The 19,039-nt window shown below is 45.2% G+C and overlaps 1 protein-coding gene across 2 annotated transcripts in view; it reads left to right on the forward strand.

The window, feature by feature from the left end:
- The window catches only part of plcb1 (phospholipase C beta 1), an 867,193-nt gene that overhangs the window by 490,442 nt on the left and 357,712 nt on the right, over nucleotides 1–19,039 (forward strand). For both annotated transcript variants that reach the window (XM_043696584.2, XM_043696585.2), the window contains exon 5: nucleotides 11,071–11,150. In XM_043696584.2, the coding sequence (XP_043552519.1) occupies nucleotides 11,071–11,150 (80 nt within the window). The remainder of the gene's footprint in view (nucleotides 1–11,070; nucleotides 11,151–19,039) is intronic.

The following is a 19,039-nucleotide window of genomic DNA, read 5'->3' on the forward strand; positions in this document are numbered from 1 at the left end:
CTGCCTCAGGTTGGAATGCAACCCCAATTCCCAGCAATGTTCGCCCCACTCCCTCCGATGTCCTTGAGGAGTTGAACATTTCAATCTTTGGCACTATCAGCAAACACGTGAATTCAGCAATAACAACACATTCTCAAAAGGGCCTGGGTGGACCAGTTGACATCTCAAGACTCTCTCTGCCTCCATTTACTGGCCTAATGAGAATTGGCTAATGCATTTCTAGTATAAAGCGCCATGTTAATTGCATGCTAATTATATTTAATTGTAGGCAGATGGTGGCCATTAACTCCCCCTATAAATAATCTTTGCCTTGAGTTGTAGTTGCTGGGTCAGAAGGTGCTTACTTATAATCTGTGACTGCCTAAATAAATGTTTATTGTATGTAAAGATTGGCTCCAGTTGTACACTGGTTCAACGGGGTCTCTGGAATGGAGTGTTGCACCTCGACTCAATGGATTAGCCTTAATGGAACATAAATATCACCATTATACAATCATTTCCATCATTTATTTCAAAAAGCAAGCCAGTTCTTCATTTGTCCTTGTGTTCAGATGAAAGCAGCTGGATAAAATCTTAGTCTTCATTAACCTCTGTCCGTCCTCTGTGCAGGGCATGTTGATAATTAAGCAGGCCATCCCTGTTAGTATGCTACTGCTCCCACAAACACTTAACATTGATTGTGAAAAGGGCTCTTGTGATAGGGTGGCAGTGTCCCGAGTTTTAGGTCGGGAGATACATGTTCAAGTCCCATCTGCTGCAGACCGTGTATAATAACATCTCTGAATATGGTGATTTAGAAAATGATACAATAAGGATTGTAAAAATAAGCGGCCTGTGCAAAAGTATTTAGCATTTGATACATACTTTTTTTTTAAAATGTATAAAAAACAAGGTTTGGAGAGAGTCATATGTGTTTAGTGGCGGGAGGGGTGGGGTGTGCAACATGGTGGCTCAGTGGTTAGCACTGCTGCCTCACAAATGCCAAGGACCCAGGTTCAATCCAGCCATGGGCAACTGTGTGGACATTCTCCCCATGCCTGTGTGGGTTTCCTCCAGGTGCTCTGGTTTCCTCCCACAGTCACAAAGATGTGCAGGTTAGGGTGGATTGGCCATGCTAAATTACCCATAGTGTCCAGGAATGTGTAGGGCGGATGAGCCATGGTGATTGCAGGGTAACAGGGATGAGGTGAGGGGGTGGGGTCTGGATGGGATGCTTTTCGGAGGGTCAGTGTGCACTCGATGGGCCAAAGGGCCTGCTTCCACACTGTAAGGATTCGATGATTAGTTCTCCATGGTTCCTTTGTGAGCAGTAATGGCTGCAACCATCAAAAGACCTAATGGAACCACCAATCCCCAGGCAACTATGTCATCAGCCAGGAATTTCACCCAAACTTAGATTTTAGATTAGATTCCCTACAGCGTGGAAACAGGCCCTTCAGCCCAACAAGTCCATACTGACCCTCCAAAGTGTAACCCACCCAGACCCATTTCCCTCTGACTAATGCACCGAACACTATGGGCAATTTAGATTAGATTCGATTAGATTCCCTACAGTATGGAAACACGCCCTTCGGCCCAACAAGTCCACACCGACCCGCCGAAGCGTAACCCACCCAGACCCATTCTCCTACATTTACCCCTTCACCTAACACTACAGGCAATTTAGCATGGCCAATTCACCTGACCTGCACATTTTTGGATTGTGGGAGGAAACCGGAGCACCCGGAGGATATCCACGCAGACACGGGGAGAATGTACAAACTCCACACAGAGAGTCGCCTGAGACGGGAATTGAACCCGGGTCTCTGGCGCTGCGAGGCAGCAGTGCTAACCACTGTGCGACCATGCCGCCCACCATTTAACCAATTCACCTGACCTGCACATCTTTGGACTGTGGGAGAAAACCAGAGCAAACCCACACAGACACGGGGAGAACGTGCAAACTCCACACAGCCTGAGGGTTGGAATCGAACCCGGGACCCTGGTGCTGTGAGGCAGCAGTGCTAGCCACCGTGCCACCCTAAACGTCTCACAAGAGTTTTTAAGCACTACCTTGAAAGTAAAGTCTTCAGCTGTAAGCAAGTGGCAGATTGGCAGAACTTCAGTATAGATTGGGAACTACTTACAAATTGGAAATTGAAGACAACCAATACATAAAATGCAGGCTTGACATCTAGCATATGTTGGAGTGGCGAACTAAACCCTTCGCACCAAGCACAATGCTTTGAGCTCCTGCATTCAGCATTCTGCATTAGTTTATTGCAAAGCCATTCAACAGATTAAGTGTTGACAGTTGAAATCATTCAATTACTTACTTAATGTCATAATTGCTTAATCTTTCAGGGCAACAGACAGAACTCAAGAGGAATGTTGATGCTTTGTCATTAGCTCCCTAGCAAGTTATTTTGTAGCAATTCAGCTGTTCTGAATTCAAGTAACTATCTTTGTAAAACCTCTATTGTTCGAATAGAATGGAATCCCTATGTGTGGAAGCAGGCCACTTGGCCCATCGGGTCTACACTGACCCTTTGAAGAGCATCCTGCCCACACCCAGCTTGCATTTATCATGGCTAACCCAACTAGCCTACACATCCCTGGACACTATGGGGCAATTCAGCATGGCTAATCCACCTAGCCTGCACATCCTGGACACTATGGGGCAATTCAGCATGGCTAATCCACCTAGCCTGCATCTTGGATACTATGGCGCAATTTAGCACGGCTAATCCACCTAGCCTGCACATCCTGGACACAAAGGGGCAACTTAGCATGGCTAATCCACCTAGCCTGCACATCCTGGACACAAAGGGGCAACTTAGCATGGCTAATCCACCTAGCCTGCACATCCTGGACACTATGGGGCAATTTAGCATGGCTAATCCACCAACCCTCACATCCTGGACACTATGGGGCAATTCAGCACGGCTAATCCACTAGCCTGCATCCTGGACACTATGGGGCAATTCAGCACGGCTAATCCACCTAGCCTGCACATCCTGGATACTATGTGGCAATTCAGCACGGCTAATCCACCTAGCCTGCACATCCTGGATACTATGGGGCAATTCAGCACGGCTAATCCACCTAGCCTGCACATCCTGGACACTATGGGGCAATTCAGCACGGCTAATCCACCTAGCCTGCACATCCTGGATACTATGGGGCAATTCAGCACGGCTAATCCACCTAGCCTGCACATCCTGGATACTATGGGGCAATTCAGCACGGCTAATCCACCTAGCCTGCACATCCTGGACACTATGGGGCAATTCAGCACGGCTAATCCACCTAGCCTGCACATCCTGGATACTATGGGGCAATTCAGCACGGCTAATCCACCTAGCCTGCACATCCTGGACACTTTGGGGCAATTCAGCACGGCTAATCCACCTAGCCTGCACATCCTGGATACTATGGGGCAATTCAGCACGGCTAATCCACCTAGCCTGCACAGCTTTGGATTGGAGGAGGATACCCGAGCACCCCAGGGAAACCCATGCAGACACGTGAAGAATGTGCAAACACCACAGTCGCCCGAGGCTGGAATTGAACCCGCGTTGTGAGGCAGCAGTGCTAATCACATGAAAATGTGTGCACATTCAGTTTTGCCAGTCATTTCTGTGTTTACTTTGTAGAATGGAAAATAGAATCCGTAGAGCATGGAAGCAGGCTATTTGGCCTACTGAGTCCACACCGACCCTCCGAAGAGCATCCCACCCACCGCCCCACCCTGTAATCCTACATTCCTCATGGCTAACCCACCTAGCTTACACATCCCCATGACACAATGGGGGCAATTTAACATCAGCAAACCATCTAACCTGCACATCTTTGGGTTGTGGGAGGAAACCAGAGCTGACCCATGCAAACACAGGGAGAATGTGGAGACTCCACACAAACAGTCATCTGTCAATTTGTCCACCTCCCTATCCCAGAGTCAATGCCTGACTACAGCCCAGTAAGAATGGTCGATGAAGGGCCCTTGTTGTTATTGAAGGTGCAGGATGATGAGAGTTGTGCCACAAGCACCACTGACTTCAACCACTGTGCGTCCCCCACCCTGTTGGTACCTGATCTGAGATGAGCCACTTCAGTTCAGGCCAGTGAGGGAGCCAGTGGTGACCAGTGTTCCCTGGGGACTGGAGATGTGTCCAGTGCACCACTGAAGGAGCTGGTCATCTACAGTTTCGAAATCAAGAAAAGTTCCTTTCTTCTGATGGCTGGCACCATTGGTAAATGCACCATCAGTACAGAACAATTGAGTTTCAGGGTTAATCTGGCTTGCCTTAAATTGGCTAAGGAGTTCAAATCAACTGCAGTACTTAACTGAATACAGAAAGTAAGCCACCAGTATTGGAGTGACCCCTGCTGGCAAATGTGAAGATGCTTTTCAAGGATAGCACTGAACCCAGCTGTGATTTTTTTTAAAATGGGATTTCGTACTGAACTAAGTCTACCAAGTCCAGTATCCCTGTATGTACACATGGAGAGTCCTTGATTCTGATACAGCTCCTACAGTAACGAGAACCTCTGACACCCCAGGTTATATCTGTCAGCCAGGGCTCCCTGTTTGGGGCTGTTAATCTGGTCCAATCAGGGAACTCATATTCTGTGATGTCCACCTGGCTGACCTTGTTAAAAATCACTGCACCCCTTCCCCTCTGAGTCCAAGGATGTAGGCCCAGTTCTTTTTTTTTAGTTGTCCCTCCCCGGGGCATTTTAGCACTGGGTCAGGTTCCTCAGATTCTGTCTCAGATAGAGGCAGTGTGTAACACACCGTAGCTCATCTCTTGTGCCCGGAGTGTTTCAGAAGAAATTCATTCTCTTCTTCAGTCATCAAAGCATTGTCAGGCACCACGCCCATCACAAATTGCGATATATCCTCAATGCCTGACAGAGAGAGGGAACCCATGGGTCCCAGAACAGCTGTGGATGAGCTGAGCATGTTTTGCTCCCTCGCTTGGCTTGTGAGTTTGCAGCTTTCATATGCTCCATGCGCTTGTTCAGGACCATCACTGAACTTTACACATCACTGGATCCAACCTCGTGTCAACCATGTCCCTTACCCCCCATTCTCATCGTTCCTACACAAGACTTTGTCCTCTGAAGTTAACTGTCTCTCTCGCTTGTGTCCGGCATTGGTGTTTCTGATGCTGTTTCACCCCCCCCCCCCCCCCGAGACCTGCGACTCATCTCCCCATTAGCGACTCTGCTAGAGCTATCCCTGTGGTTGCATGGCGGGGGGGGGGGGAGTGCGGTCCTATAACAAAATAGGAATCAGGACAGTTTGGTATCTAGTAAAGCTGCAGGCTGTTTCTTTAAATCTGCCTTCAAAGTTTGGACTGCTCTTTCTGCCAGGCCATTGGATGATGGATGGAGTACAGCTGTCCTTATGTGTTGAATACCATTCGACTTCAGGAAATACTCAAGTTCCCTGCTGGTAAACAATGGCCCATTATATGTGACCAACACTAATGGGAGTCAGTGTATTGCAAAAGACACAGGCGGCTTTTTGATCATCATCTCGTGTTTGACAAATGAACTCTCTGCATGTCCAGCCACTTTGAGTGGGCGGCCAATGACTAAGAACATTGAGCCATGAAAGGACTGGCATAGTCGATGTGTTACCGAGTCCAGGGTTTACCCAGCCATTCCAACAAATGTGGGGGAGATGCTGGCATTAATTTTTGTCCTTGTTTGCACTCTGGGCACTGCCCCATGAATGTGGCTGTTGGCATCCAATCCTGGCCACCAGACAACATCTTCACTTTGGAAACCCCTTGCTGTCCCTGGTGGAGGTGACCCACCATCTGGTGGTGACCTTTGCTCGGGACCCATCCCTCTTGCTCCCTGTAATAATACGCCATCCTCGACGGTGATCTGGTCTCTCCGGGTCTGAAAAGGTTTCAGTTCTGGCTGTGACCGCCCTTTGGTTTCCCCCATCACCACCCAGTGTTCCAGTTTTACCAGGACTGGATATTTCTGCATCCCCAAAGTCTGATGTAGTCAGCTGTGACTGGAAGTGTGCCCTGAAAATTTAAAACCCTAATGGTCTCTTCCAGTGGTGGCACCACCGGTGTGGGCCTGCCAGTGGGAGGCGGCTCAATGTATCTGCATTTCTTCTTGGCCTCCCAGACAGTATACCGGCAGCAGCTGCAATGGCTTGCCGGTCCTGATCTTGAAGGAAACTTTAACCATTTGGCTGAGGCTTGGCTTTGTTTTCAGGTTTTGCTGTGGGCTGACCTGGAGTCCCTCTGATCAGGATATGTCCTGAGTGAGGCTTTTGTTAAAGTGGTGTTCCCCAAGCTCAGTTGGACTGGTGAGGGTATCCACTTCCGTTGGAATACCCTGTAGTTCTTATGCTCCAGTTGTTGCATTTTCTATTGGTAGAGCCTGTTTGAAGTGCAGCTGGGCTTCAGCTGGTAGCTGCTTTTGCATGGTTATATCATTAATCACATGTACCAAATGGTCTCTCAGCATCTCATTAAGGGTGAAACCAAAGTCACATACCTCTTCCTGTTGTCTTAACCCAGTCAAAAATCCAAATACGGATTCCCCAGTTCTTGAATTGCTGGATAAAAATGACAGCATCTCAGAATTAGGGGAGGCTTAGGGTCGTAATACTCCTTAACTAAATCTGTCAACCCTTGAAAGGTTTTGGTATCTGGTGCCTCAGGGAAAGTTAGGCTCCTAATAGCCAAAAAAGCTGCAGGTCCACAAGTTGTCAGGAGAATTACTCGAAGCTTTTCATCTGCCCCGATGTCATTTGCCCGGACAAAATAATACAGTCTTTCCATATGCTGGGGTCAGTCTTTGACAGCAGAATCAAATGAGTCAAGCTTCCCAAGTAATTGTATGATGCCAGAAATCCTTACCTCAATTCAAAGATGATTCTTGCAACCAGATTTCTTCTGGATCATGCTATTCTCTCACCATCACTGAAATCACCCCACAAAGGCTGGTATTCATCACCAAGTCACCTTTTATTTACATGGAGAGTCCTCGACACTAATCCAGCTCCTCAGAGCCAACTCACATGTGAACCAGATTAACAGCCCCAGTCAGGGAACTCCTATTCTGTGAGGTCTACCTGGCTGACCTCATTACAATCACTACAGTTACCTCTCCCTAATTCTCTTCTCAAAATTGGTGGTGGGCTATCCCCTTGAACTGTGCCAGTCAATATAGATCATCATAGAATCTCTACAGTGTGGAAACAGGCCCTTCGGCCCAACAAGTCCACACTGACCTTCCGAAGACTAACCCACTCAGATCCATTCCCCTACCCCATAACTCTACATTTACCCCTGACTAATGCACCGAACTTATGCATCCCTGAAAACTATGAGCAATTTAGTCAATTCACCTAAGCTGAACATTTTCGGACTGTGGGAGGAAACTGGAGCACCTGGAGGAAACCCGCTTAGACACAGGGGGATGTGCAAACTCCACACTGGCAGTCACCTGAGGCTGGAATTGAACCTTGGTCTCTAGCGCAGTGAGGCAGCAATGCCAATCACTGAGCTCCATGCCACCCCTTACGGTGTGGGGACACTCACAATTTTGTCAGGAAGCTTGGTGCTATATTCTAACCCAGCAACACTGAAGGAATGGGGATGCCATTCCAAGTCAGGATGGCGAGTGGATTGGAGGGGAGCTCACAGGTGGCGATGTTCCCATTTATCTGTTGCCCTTGTGCTTTTAGATGGTAAAGGTCATGTGTTCAGAAGCTTGTGTTGAAGGAGCCTCGGTGGGTTGAAGCAGTGAATCTTGTAGCTGATTCACCCAGCTGTCGCTTCTCACCATTGGTGGAGAGCCTTGAGGGTGCCAAATAAGCAGACTGCTTCTTCCTGAATGGTGGCAGACTTCTCAAGTGTTGTTGATCTGGGCAAGCGGGCAGCATTCCATCACATTCCTGGCATGGCTTGCAGGGAGTCTGGAGGCGGGTTACTCCCTGCACAGTTCTCAGTCCTCTTCTTCTAGCCAGAGTGTTCATGTGGCTGTTCCAGTTCCCATTTCTGGCCCATGGTTGTTGTGGAAGGGCTTCAGGACTCTGAAGCAGTCTTGTGGTGATGTCATGGAGCTACTCCTCACTGGGCGTAAGTAACACAGGGTGGGCGGAGTTAAGAAAGAGCAGTGGAAAGAGAGAAACGTGGAACAGACCAATTAACATTAGGCGGTAGATATTTTTTGGAATTGTCTTTCATTAAATGGCTGTGAGATTATAGACTGGTATAAATCTGAATACCATGTGTTGCAGTATTTAGTCTTCATACTTAATAAACAGATTTACAAGAAGCCCATGCCAAAAGATTGCTCCTGACCTTACCCTCTGCTCAAGCAGTCTGTCTTGGATGTGGATATAAAACCGTACAGTAAACAAATGGTAACTTCCCAAGAACATGAATTCTCCTGCACTCAAATAGTTAGCTCTTCAGAAGATGAGGGGAGAAAATTGGATGGAAAATACAGCCTAAAATTCATATAACTTTGATGGAAGACCATAATACCTCTCAAGAATAGCCTTTGATCTTGGCCAGACATGTGGGGAAGAGTGAGAGAGGAGTCGCATTTAAAGTTACCAGAAAAATGCATTGAGATAAAATGTAGTTTATTTTATTGTAAACAGTGAGACTGCGTGTTTATTATAATTGGAGAGAGACAAATGACTGATTATACATTTGCTGAGTTGTTCGATCTTTAGAAAGGCTGTTAACCCAGAGAGCCAATAACCATCCTCCTGGCACTAAAATCAAAACAAACATGCTGGAAACACTCAGGAGGCCAGGCAGTATCTGAGAGAAAAGAGGGAATAAATGTTTGTCTGGATCATCCTTTCAAACTGATGAACAGCATGTATGAAGGAACAGAACAAAGGGACAGAGGCACATATCCATACAAGCACATATCTGCAAAATACTTTTGTGGGAAGCGGGGAGAGTTCAACAGTTCAGGTTATGTTACCTTGACTGATAACACAGGAAAACACCTCAATTTCAGTTTAAACACACTTCGGTGGTTTGCTTTTAAGTATTGACTTTAATAGTTTTATAACTGCAATTTTCTCTTCAACAGGAAGCGTTGATGATGTGGGAAAGATGGCTACCTGTGGAAATTCTTTTGTGGGGTGGGTGGGGAGTCAGGATGTAATGCCTGGGGCAAGAACCATATGTTGGGGGTGAAACCTACTTCTGCATCTCTCAGGAGACACTTTGCCACCGGACCCTGCTCAATTCCATCTTTGTTTTTGCCCTGCATTTCTACATGTCCCTGCATCCCCCCCCCCCCCCCCACCATAATTATGTCAGCCATTCGCACACCCTTCACTTTCTCCTATCGTCTCATACAAATAACACTTATGCTACCCAGCCACTTAACCATCCCTGCTCTTCACTTAATACCCAAGGTGTTGGAGACTGAAGGGTCTACCCCAAATTCAATGGCAGCCTTCCTGAACACTCTTTGGGACGGTACAGTGGCTCAGTGGTTAGAACTGCTGTCTCGCAGCACCAATGACCCAGGTTCGATTCCAGCCTCGGGTGACTGTCTGTGTGGAGTTTGCACATTCTCCCCGTGGTCTGCGTGGGTTTCCTCCCACAGTCCAAAGATGTCCAGGTTAGGTGGATTGGCCTTGCTAACTTGCCCCATAGTGTTCAGGGATGTGTAGGTTAGGTGCATTAATTACGGGTGGGTTACTCTTCTGAAGCAGAAGTAGGTACTGGAGATTAGAGTCAAGATTAGAATGGTGCTGGAAAAGTACAGCACGTCAGGCAGCATCCAAAGAGCAGGAAAATCGATGTTTCGGGCAAAAGCTTTACTCTTCTGAGAGTCAGTGTTGATTTGTTGGGCTGAAGGGCCTGTTTCCACACTGTAGGGATTCCATGATTCCATTCTATGATTGATTCTCTCAGACCTGAAATATACAAGATTCTTAACTTGTAGATACAGAGAGGTTGTTTCCACTCATGAGAAGGTCCAGGACCAGTGGGCATCATCTCAAAGCAAGGTGGAGCCCACTTAAGACAGAGATGAGGAGAAATTTCTTCTCTCAAAGGGTAGTGAATCTGTGGAATTCTTCACTGCAGAGGGTTGATGAGGCTTGGGTCATCAAGTGTGTTTAAGGCTAAGATGGTCAGATATTAAATTAGTACAGGAACCAAGGGTTATGCGGGGAAAGGCAGGAAAGTGGAGTTGGAGATCGGCCATGATATATTTGAATGGTGGGGCAGGCTGAATGGCCTCCTCTTGCTCCTATGTCTTATGGCCCTATGACAGCATCCCTTCACCCTCATAACGTGGACTCTTTTCAAATCATGTAGCACCTCAATGACTCCCAGACAGAGAGAGTCTAGATAGACTGAATGATCTACTACCTCTTCTTCCATGTGTTATGGTCTTAATCTCCATTGCTGAGAGTAACTCTCAAATCCCACACTTATTACAACATGACCTTGGATTCCGCCATCTTGTCCCCTGCACCTCTAACACTCTTGTTTATGAACTTTAACAGATTGCTTCTCGCTCCAGCAACATTCTTTCTTCTTGCTGTTACCGATTTACTTTCTTCCCATTCTCATTTTGTTTGCCACAGCCACTATTACCTCACATAAAGGTAAGCATCTAAGCTTCTTGATTACAGAGTGTTACTATTGTCATTGCTCTCCCCGTGGCCCATGTGAAGAGATTATTGAGGAGCAAATGAAATCATATCAGTTAACTGGAACATAGTATATGTAGCACAGTCTGGCCATTTGGTCCATCAAGTCCGTGACAGCATTCATGTATGATTTTAGCACCTCAGTGTCAGTTCTTCACTCCCATTTGCTTTATTTGTGCATTACAGAAATTCTTTGTTGTATTTGATACATAAAACAATGTGCCCTGGTCTCTATGTTAGTGGAGGTGGCTTATAGGTGCGATGCGTTCACGTTTGTGGGGCCAGTGTGGATTTTGAGTAGTTATTTGTCGGTGCAGGCTGGACTGTATGATTCTATGGTTCTGTCATCTTCTAAAGTTGGCCTGAGAGCTACTAACACTCGGAAAATACCCTCCCCTGTTTGTGTATTCCAGGAATGGACTGATGCATTATTCAGCCTGGCAACTAACCTGTTAGCACAGAACAGATCAAGGGACACTCTGTTGCACAAAGTGTAAGTTTTGATCACTGTCCTTTTTGTTCTATTGCTTATGTTTAACTGGTTTCAGTATTTCCTGAAACACTGACAACATCGCAACTGTAAACTTGCTGTAACTTTGTTCCGACAAGTGAATCAGTACCGTGGGATTCAGAACAATCATCTCATGGACTGAATTCAGTATTGTAGAATTTGCCCTTGTGTGACAGCAAGAAGCATGTTGAAGGCCTGTACACTTCTGCTTTTCATTGACTTCAAGTTCGCCAATTTGCTGCCTTCCTTTCCTCAATTAGTGGCTGCTAGCTTCCTTTGACTGTGACTGCAATTAGGCTTTACCACCAGTACAATGAGGCCTAACTTGAATTGAATCATATACAAACCAAAAGAACACCGCATGTGCTGTAAATCAGAAACAAAAACAGAAATTGCTGGAAAAGCTCAGCAGGTCTGGCAGCATCCGTGGAGAGAAATCAGAGTTAGTGTTTCATGTCCATTGAGTTGAATTAGCTTTATTGTCACATGTACTCAAATGAGTGCAGTGAAAAGTTTACAAGTTACCACTTACAGCACCATACAATTACTGGAATACTTTGGAGGTCTGGCTAATTTGGACATTTGAAAGACAAGGCATTTTCCCCAGGGTGGGGGAGTCCAAAACTGGAGGACATAGGTTTAAGGTGAGAGGGGAAAGATTTAAAAGGGACTAGTGAGATGCCACAGGGTTCAGCTCTCAGGCCCTAACTATTTACAATCCCTATTCATTATTTCTATGTTGGTAAGGTATGATATTCAGTCCCTTGCGCAGGAAAACCTAGAATCAGGGGATGTAGAGTCAGTATGGATAGACCTGAGAAATTCTAAGGGTAAAAAGACCCTCATGGGAGTTATCTAGGCCCCCAAACAGTAGTCTGGATATAGGGTGTAAGTTGAATAAGGAGCTGAAATTGGCCTGTCGCAAAGATATTACTACAGTTGTTATGGGGGATTTCAACATGCAGGTAGACTGGGAGAATCAGGATGATATTGGACCCCAAGAAAGGGAGTCTGTGGAGTGCCTCCGAGATGGATTCTTAGAACAGCTGGTGCTGGAGCCGACCAGAGAGAAGGCAATTCTGGATCTGGTGTTGTGCAATGAACCGGATTTGATCAGGGACCTCACAGTGAAGGAGCCATTAGGAGGTAGTGACCATAATACAATAAGTTTTAATCTGCAATTTGAAAGGGAGAGGGTACAATCGGAAGTTATAATATTTCAGTTGAATAAAGGGAACTATGGAGCTATGAGGGAGGAGCTGGCCAAAGTTCATTGGTGCAATACCTTAGCAGGGATGGCAGTGGAGCAACAATGGCAGGTATTTCTGGGTATAATGCAGAAGATGCAGGATCAGTTCATTCCAAAAAGGAAGAAAGATCCTAGGAGGAGGCATGGGTGGCCGTGGCTGATGAGGGAAGTTAAGAAACATATAAAGTCAAAAGAGAAAAAGTATAACATAGCAAAGGTAAGTGGGAAAACGGAGGACTGGAAAGCTTTTAAAGGACAACAGAGAATTACTAAGAAGGAAATACGCAGAGAAAAAAATGAGGTACGAAGGTAAACTGGCCAAAAGTATAAAGGAGGATAGTAAAAGCTTTTTTAGGTCTGTGAAAGGAAAAAAAATGGTTAAGGCTAAAATTGGGCCCTTGAAGACAGAAACGGGTGAACATATTAAGGGGAACAAAGAAATGGCAGAAGAGTTGAATTGGTACTTCAGATCTGTGTTCACTGGGGAAGACACAAGCAATCTCCCTGAGGTAACAGTGGCTGAAGGACCTGAACTGATGGGAATTTATATTTGCCAGGAATTGGTGTTGGAGAGACTGTTAGGTCTGAAGGTTGATAAGTCCCCGGGACCTGATGGTCTACATCCCAGGGTACTGAAGGAGGTGGCTCGAGAAATCGTGGATGCATTGGTGATCATTTTCCAATGTTCTATAGATTCAGGATCAGTTCCTGCGGATTGGAGGGTGGCTAATATTGTCCCACTTTTTAAGAAAGGAGGGAGAGAGAAAGCAGGGAATTATAGACCAGTTAGTCTGACCTCAGTGGTGGGAAAGATGCTGGAGTCTATTATAAAGGTGAAATTACGACACATCTGGATAGCAGTAACAGGATAGGTCAGAGTCAGCATGGATTTATGAAGGGGAAATCATGCTTGACTAATCTTCTGGAATTTTTTGAGGATGTAACTCTGAAGATGGACAAGGGAGATCCAGTGGATGTAGTGTACCTGGACTTTCAGAAAGCTTTTGATAAAGTCCCACATAGGAGATTAGTGAGCAAAATTAGGGCGCATGGTATTGGGGGAAAAATACTGACTTGGAAAGAAAGTTTGTTGGCTGATAGGAAACAAAGAGTAGTGATAAACAGCTCCCTTTCGGAATGGCAGGCGGTGACCAGTGGGGTACCGCAGGGATCAGTGCTGGGACCGCAGCTTTTTACAATGTACATTAATGATATAGAAGATGGTATTAAAAGTAGTATTAGCAAATTTGCTGATGATACAATGCTGGGTGGCAGGGTGAAATGTGAGGAAGATATTAGGAGATTACAGGGTGACCTGGACAGGCTAGGTGAGCGGACAGATGCATGGCAGATGCAGTTTAATGTGGATAAATGTATGGTTATCCACTTCGGTGGCAAGAACAGGAAGGCAGCTTGCTACCTAAATGGAGTCAAATTAGGTAAAGGGGCAGTACAACGAGATCTAGGTGTTCTTGTACATCAGTCAATGAAAGCAAGCATGCAGGTACAGCAGGCAGTGAAGAAAGCTAATAGCGTGCTGGCCTTCATAACAAGAGCAATTGGGTGTAGAAGCAAAGAGGTTCTTCTGCAGTTGTATAGGGCCCTGGTGAGACCGCACCTGGAATATTTTGTGCAGTTTTGGTCTCCAAATTTGAGGAAAGACATTCTGGCTATTGAAGGAGTGTAGCGTAGGTTCACGTCCAACAGGATTAATTAGAAGCACACTAGCTTTCGGACCGATGCTCCTTCATCAGGTGATAGTCGATAGGAGCGTCGCTCCGAAAGCTAGTGTGCTTCCAATTAAACCTGTTGGACTATAACCTGGTGTTGTGTGATTTTTAACTTTGTACACCCCAGTCCAACACCGGCATCTCCAAATCATGAGTTTAGAAGGCTGAGAGGGGATCTGATTGAGATATATCAGATTATGAAAGGATTGGACACTCTGGAGGCAGGAAGCATGTTTCCGCTGACGGGTGAGTCCCGAACCAGAGGACACAGTTTAAAAATAAAGGATAGGCCATTTAGAACAGAGATGAGGAGAAACTTCTTCACCCAGAGAGTGGTGGCTGTATGGAATGCTCTGCCCCAGAAGGCTGTGGAGGCCAAGTCTCTCGATACTTTCAAGAAAGAGTTGGATAGAGCTCTTAAGGATAGTGGAATCAAGGATTATGGGGATAAGGCAGGAACAGGATACTGATTGAGGATGATCAGCCATGATCATATTGAATGGTGGTGCAGGCTCGAAGGGCAGATTGGATTCGGGGGAAGAATGTGCTATCACTAAATTTGCAGATGGCACTAAAGTAAGTGGGAAAGTGAGTTAGATTAGATTAGTGGAAACAGGCCCTTCGACCCAACAAGTCCACACCACCCCGCCGAAGCGCAACCCGCCCAAACCCCTACATTTACCCCTTACCTAACACTACGGGCAATTTAGCATGGCCAATTCACCTGACCTGCACATCTTTGGACTGTGGGAGGAAACCGGAGCACCCGGAGGAAACTCACGCAGACACTGAGAGAACGTGCAAACTCCACACAGTCAGTCGCCTGAGGCGGGAATTGAACCCGGGTCTCTGGCGCTGTGAGGCAGCAGTGCTAACCACTGGGCCACCGTGCCGCCCACTAATGTTGCAATAAAGAAATAAGAAATTTAAAAATGGATATGGATCATTAGGTGAAAGAGCCAAAGTTTGGCAGATGAAATTAACATGGATAGGTGTGGGGTTGTCTATTTTTGTCAGAGGAATAGAAAGGCGACTTATTATCTAAATGGAGAGAAACTTCAGAATGCTTCAGTGCAGAGGGATCTGGGTATCCTTGTGCATGAAAAGTAGAAAGTTAGTATGCAAGGCAAATGGAACTTTGATACTTATCGCTAAAGGAATGGTGTGTAAAAGTAGGTAAGTGTTACTTCAACTGTACAACGCATTAGTGAGACTGCACCTGGAGTATTGTGTACAACTTTGGTCCCCTTACTTGAGGAGGCATTGGAGGCAATTCAGAGGAGATACTTTAGATTGTTTCGAGAGTTGGGGGATTTGTCTCATGAAGAGGGATTGAGCAGTTTAGGCCCATGTGCTCTGGAGTGTAGCAGAGTCGGAGGAGATCTGATTGAAGTATGTAAGATGCTAAAGGGAATTGACAATGTCAGTGTAGGGAGGATGTTTCCTTGTGGGGAAATCTAGAACAAGAGGGCATAGTTTTAGGATAAATAGAGAGGAGGAGAATTTAAAGGGTCAAAGGCCTGCGAATCTGTGGAATTCATCATCCTCGAGTGTAGTGTATGCTGGGGCATTGAGTAAGGTTAAGGAGGAGATAGATTTTTAATTAGTACTCAGTTGAAGGGTTATGGGGAGCGGGTAGGCAAATGGAGTTGAGGTCAAGATGAGTTCAGCCATGATGGTATTAAATGGAGCAGGCTCGAGGGGCTGAATAACTCCTGCCTTCACTAGTTCTTACGTTCTTAAACTGTAGTTTGATCAGACTGGCAGACAGGAAGGTTAGGCTTGACAAAGACAACCTTATTAAGAGACTCACTGTAAATTTATAATGACTATAGAATAATAAGGAGCAATTTACAGAACTTCTGAATGAATCCTTGATTCCAAATCACTGCCAAACAAATGCAGGTAAAGGTAAGCAAAATCAATATGCTTGCGTTACAGTCATGTTAAGATCATAGTTTATGACTCAAAGTATTTCTGATGGCTCTGGATAAGAGTAGACAGGGCAGCCAGGAACAATGTCTGACTTTTCAAGACGAGGATATTTGAATCAGTGCAATCCTTCATAAAGTTTTCCCTTTAGGAAGAAGAAACAGATTCTGCCACTTGGCTGGGAAGTTGGATATCGTAAGCGCAAAACCTACAAGGAGGCAGGATCAGTGTTGTCTAACACAGACTAAACCTCCCCAAAACTTGGGGCTGCTGGATTCCTGTAAATTTATCTGCTTCTGCCTTTCTTCTCATCCGACTTGCAAAGTAATGATCTTAACTGCATCGCACATCAGGGGGGACATTGTAAAACCTTACCCGTAACTAAATAACAAGCCCTTTGATTGGAGTGAGAAAATTGATATGTCAGTCTGTGTTGTCGAATCAAGCAGTACAGAAGAGGCCTATCAAGTCTGTACTGCCAAAAACACACCAAATTTACAGGAGTCCCACTTTCCAGCACCTATTAAGAGAATTCAAGTGCTCATTCTCGCATTTTCTCAAGGTTGCAAGGTTACCCGCCTCCCAGACAGTGCATTCCAAACCCCTACCAGTCTCTGGGTGAAAACACTTTGTCTCAAGTCCCTTCTAAACCCTGTATTCCCCTCTGCCTTGCCTTATGTAGTGTTGTCACACATATTAGGTTTGCAAGGTGACGTTAAAAACAATTGCCCCTACTCTGTACAGTCTGGATGAGCTTTTGCCAGCCTGCATTTGTTGAACCTTTCCCAGCGATACCTACGACAGCTGCACTACAGGAGTCACCGTGGAGCAATAGTTTAGAACACTGATTGATATTGCAATCCCATCAGAGGTTCTAGATGCTGATTAATAAATTGAGTCTTGCCAAGGCACAAGGCAATTGACATTGACAGGTATAATTAGCCCTGTTTATAGACTGCTGTGAAAATATTTGATTCGAATTTGAAAGAAAAATAAGTGGAATGAAAATATTGTGAGATATGTGTCACTCAAGCTCTTAGTGTGTGTGGGACTCCTGTGGTGGGAACAACGATGATAAATTCAGCACTTACATTGTATTTTTGTTAGCGCACTTCATATTTGGCAACACTGCATTTGCAAATGCATTCAATTCCGAATCGAACCAGCTATGCCCTTAATAAATCTCCGACCTCGACCATATTTTTTCTGAAATAAACTCCTATTAATTTTTCAGGCCAATTGCCAATTTGCTGTCCTCTAAATGGCTCGAATGCTCCAGTCACCTCTGGATCACTATCATAACTGGTTACCTACTTCCTCCATAGTATCACATTAAATGAAATTCCTACTGTTGTTTAGTCCCATTCAACCCACAGTTAGCTTCTGCTTGATGAGACTGCTGAAGTGTACCAGCCAACAATTCTTTACTGGCATAACTTGCTCTTGATTTCCTATGTGCCTCATTTTTAATCTGAAAGGGACCTTGGGGACATCATTCAGCGTCACCAAACAATGGAAGGCGCATTGGGTTCCACACTCGATCATGGAAATGCTGCACTAATTATACATGAACTTCCACATACGTTGCATGAGAGATGCAAACGCAAGATGCTGAATGCATCCAAAGCACGTGTGGGATAGGAATTACAGAGCTCACCATTTGGTAGCACAGAGTTGAGCACAGCTGAAGAAGTCACAGTTTGTCAAAGCTTTTTGTCTTGCACTTATCAGGACAATTTGCAACAATATCAATTCAAGGAGAAACGTAACATTTTTCCTGCATGACAGGAGAGTGTTTTAGTGTCGGGTTTCCCTTGAATTGGTATTGTTGCAAATTGCTTCACTGAAAAGATTTAGCAGGGTGTTGCTTGACATGGAGGGTTTGTGATCTAGAAATAGCCTGAAAAAACTGGGACTTTCTTCACTGGAACACATGAGATTGAGGGTCACCTTTTTGAGGCTTATAAAATGATGATGGGCGTAGATAAACTGAATGACTAGGACTTTTTCCTGAGGGTGGGGAATTCAAAACGAGGGGGCTTATTTTTAAGGTGAGTGGAGAGAGAGTTAAAAAGGACATGAGGGACAATGTTTTTACACAGAGTGTGGTTTGTGTGTGGAATGAACTGCCAGAGAAAGTGATGGATGCAGGTACGGTTAAAAAACACTTGGGTAAGTTCATGAATAGGAAAGGTTTGGAGCGATATGGGCCAAGCGCACGCAGGTGGGACAAATCTAGTTTGGGATTATGTTTGATGCGGACTGGTTGGACCGAAGGGTCTGGTTTCCCTGCTGTCGGATTCTATAAGTGCGGAATGACAAGCTTTGACAAATGTATTATTAAATGTGTCTTTATTTCAGCAACTCTCAAATTGAGGAGTTATTAGGCATGTGATAATATGCTGAAAATGTGTCTCTCTTTCAATGTTAAAAGCAGATGTTGATTGTATATTAGCTTAGAATGTGTAGTCAGTGCTTCTATTCATTTTGGGTATCTTAATCTGATGCAGAAATGCTCATGTATTCCCTGATAATGTAAGAATCTAGGATGTGGGTAATGTGGTATTGAACAATCCAGCAGCCTTTCCTTACAGCTCCTTAATATATGCAAATATTATATTCTCAAATATCTGGGGCAACATTCAGCCATTCACTTAGAAAGAAGAGAACGCTTTCATCAGCATGTCATGCTTCAAGAGGCCCAAGTAAGGATGGAGTCTGAGGCTTGTATACCCTCAGGTCACATGCTGTGATGTAGTGGTAATATCATCAACATGTCTTGGAAAGGGATAGTGACATGTTGGTCATGTGACCATAGCACAACGGAGCAGTTCTTACCATTTGCCTCACTTCAAGCTATCGACAAAAAGGAAATGCTGTTTTTTGAGTGCCAAATTACTCTAATATCCAATACCCAATGAGTATGGTGCCCCTACAGGGTGTCTGTGAGCGATTACAAC

The sequence above is a fragment of the Chiloscyllium plagiosum genome, unplaced genomic scaffold, assembly GCF_037043375.1.
Source record: "Chiloscyllium plagiosum isolate Xiang-an unplaced genomic scaffold, Cpla_swu_hap1 HiC_scaffold_10, whole genome shotgun sequence".
Lineage (NCBI taxonomy): Eukaryota > Metazoa > Chordata > Chondrichthyes > Orectolobiformes > Hemiscylliidae > Chiloscyllium > Chiloscyllium plagiosum.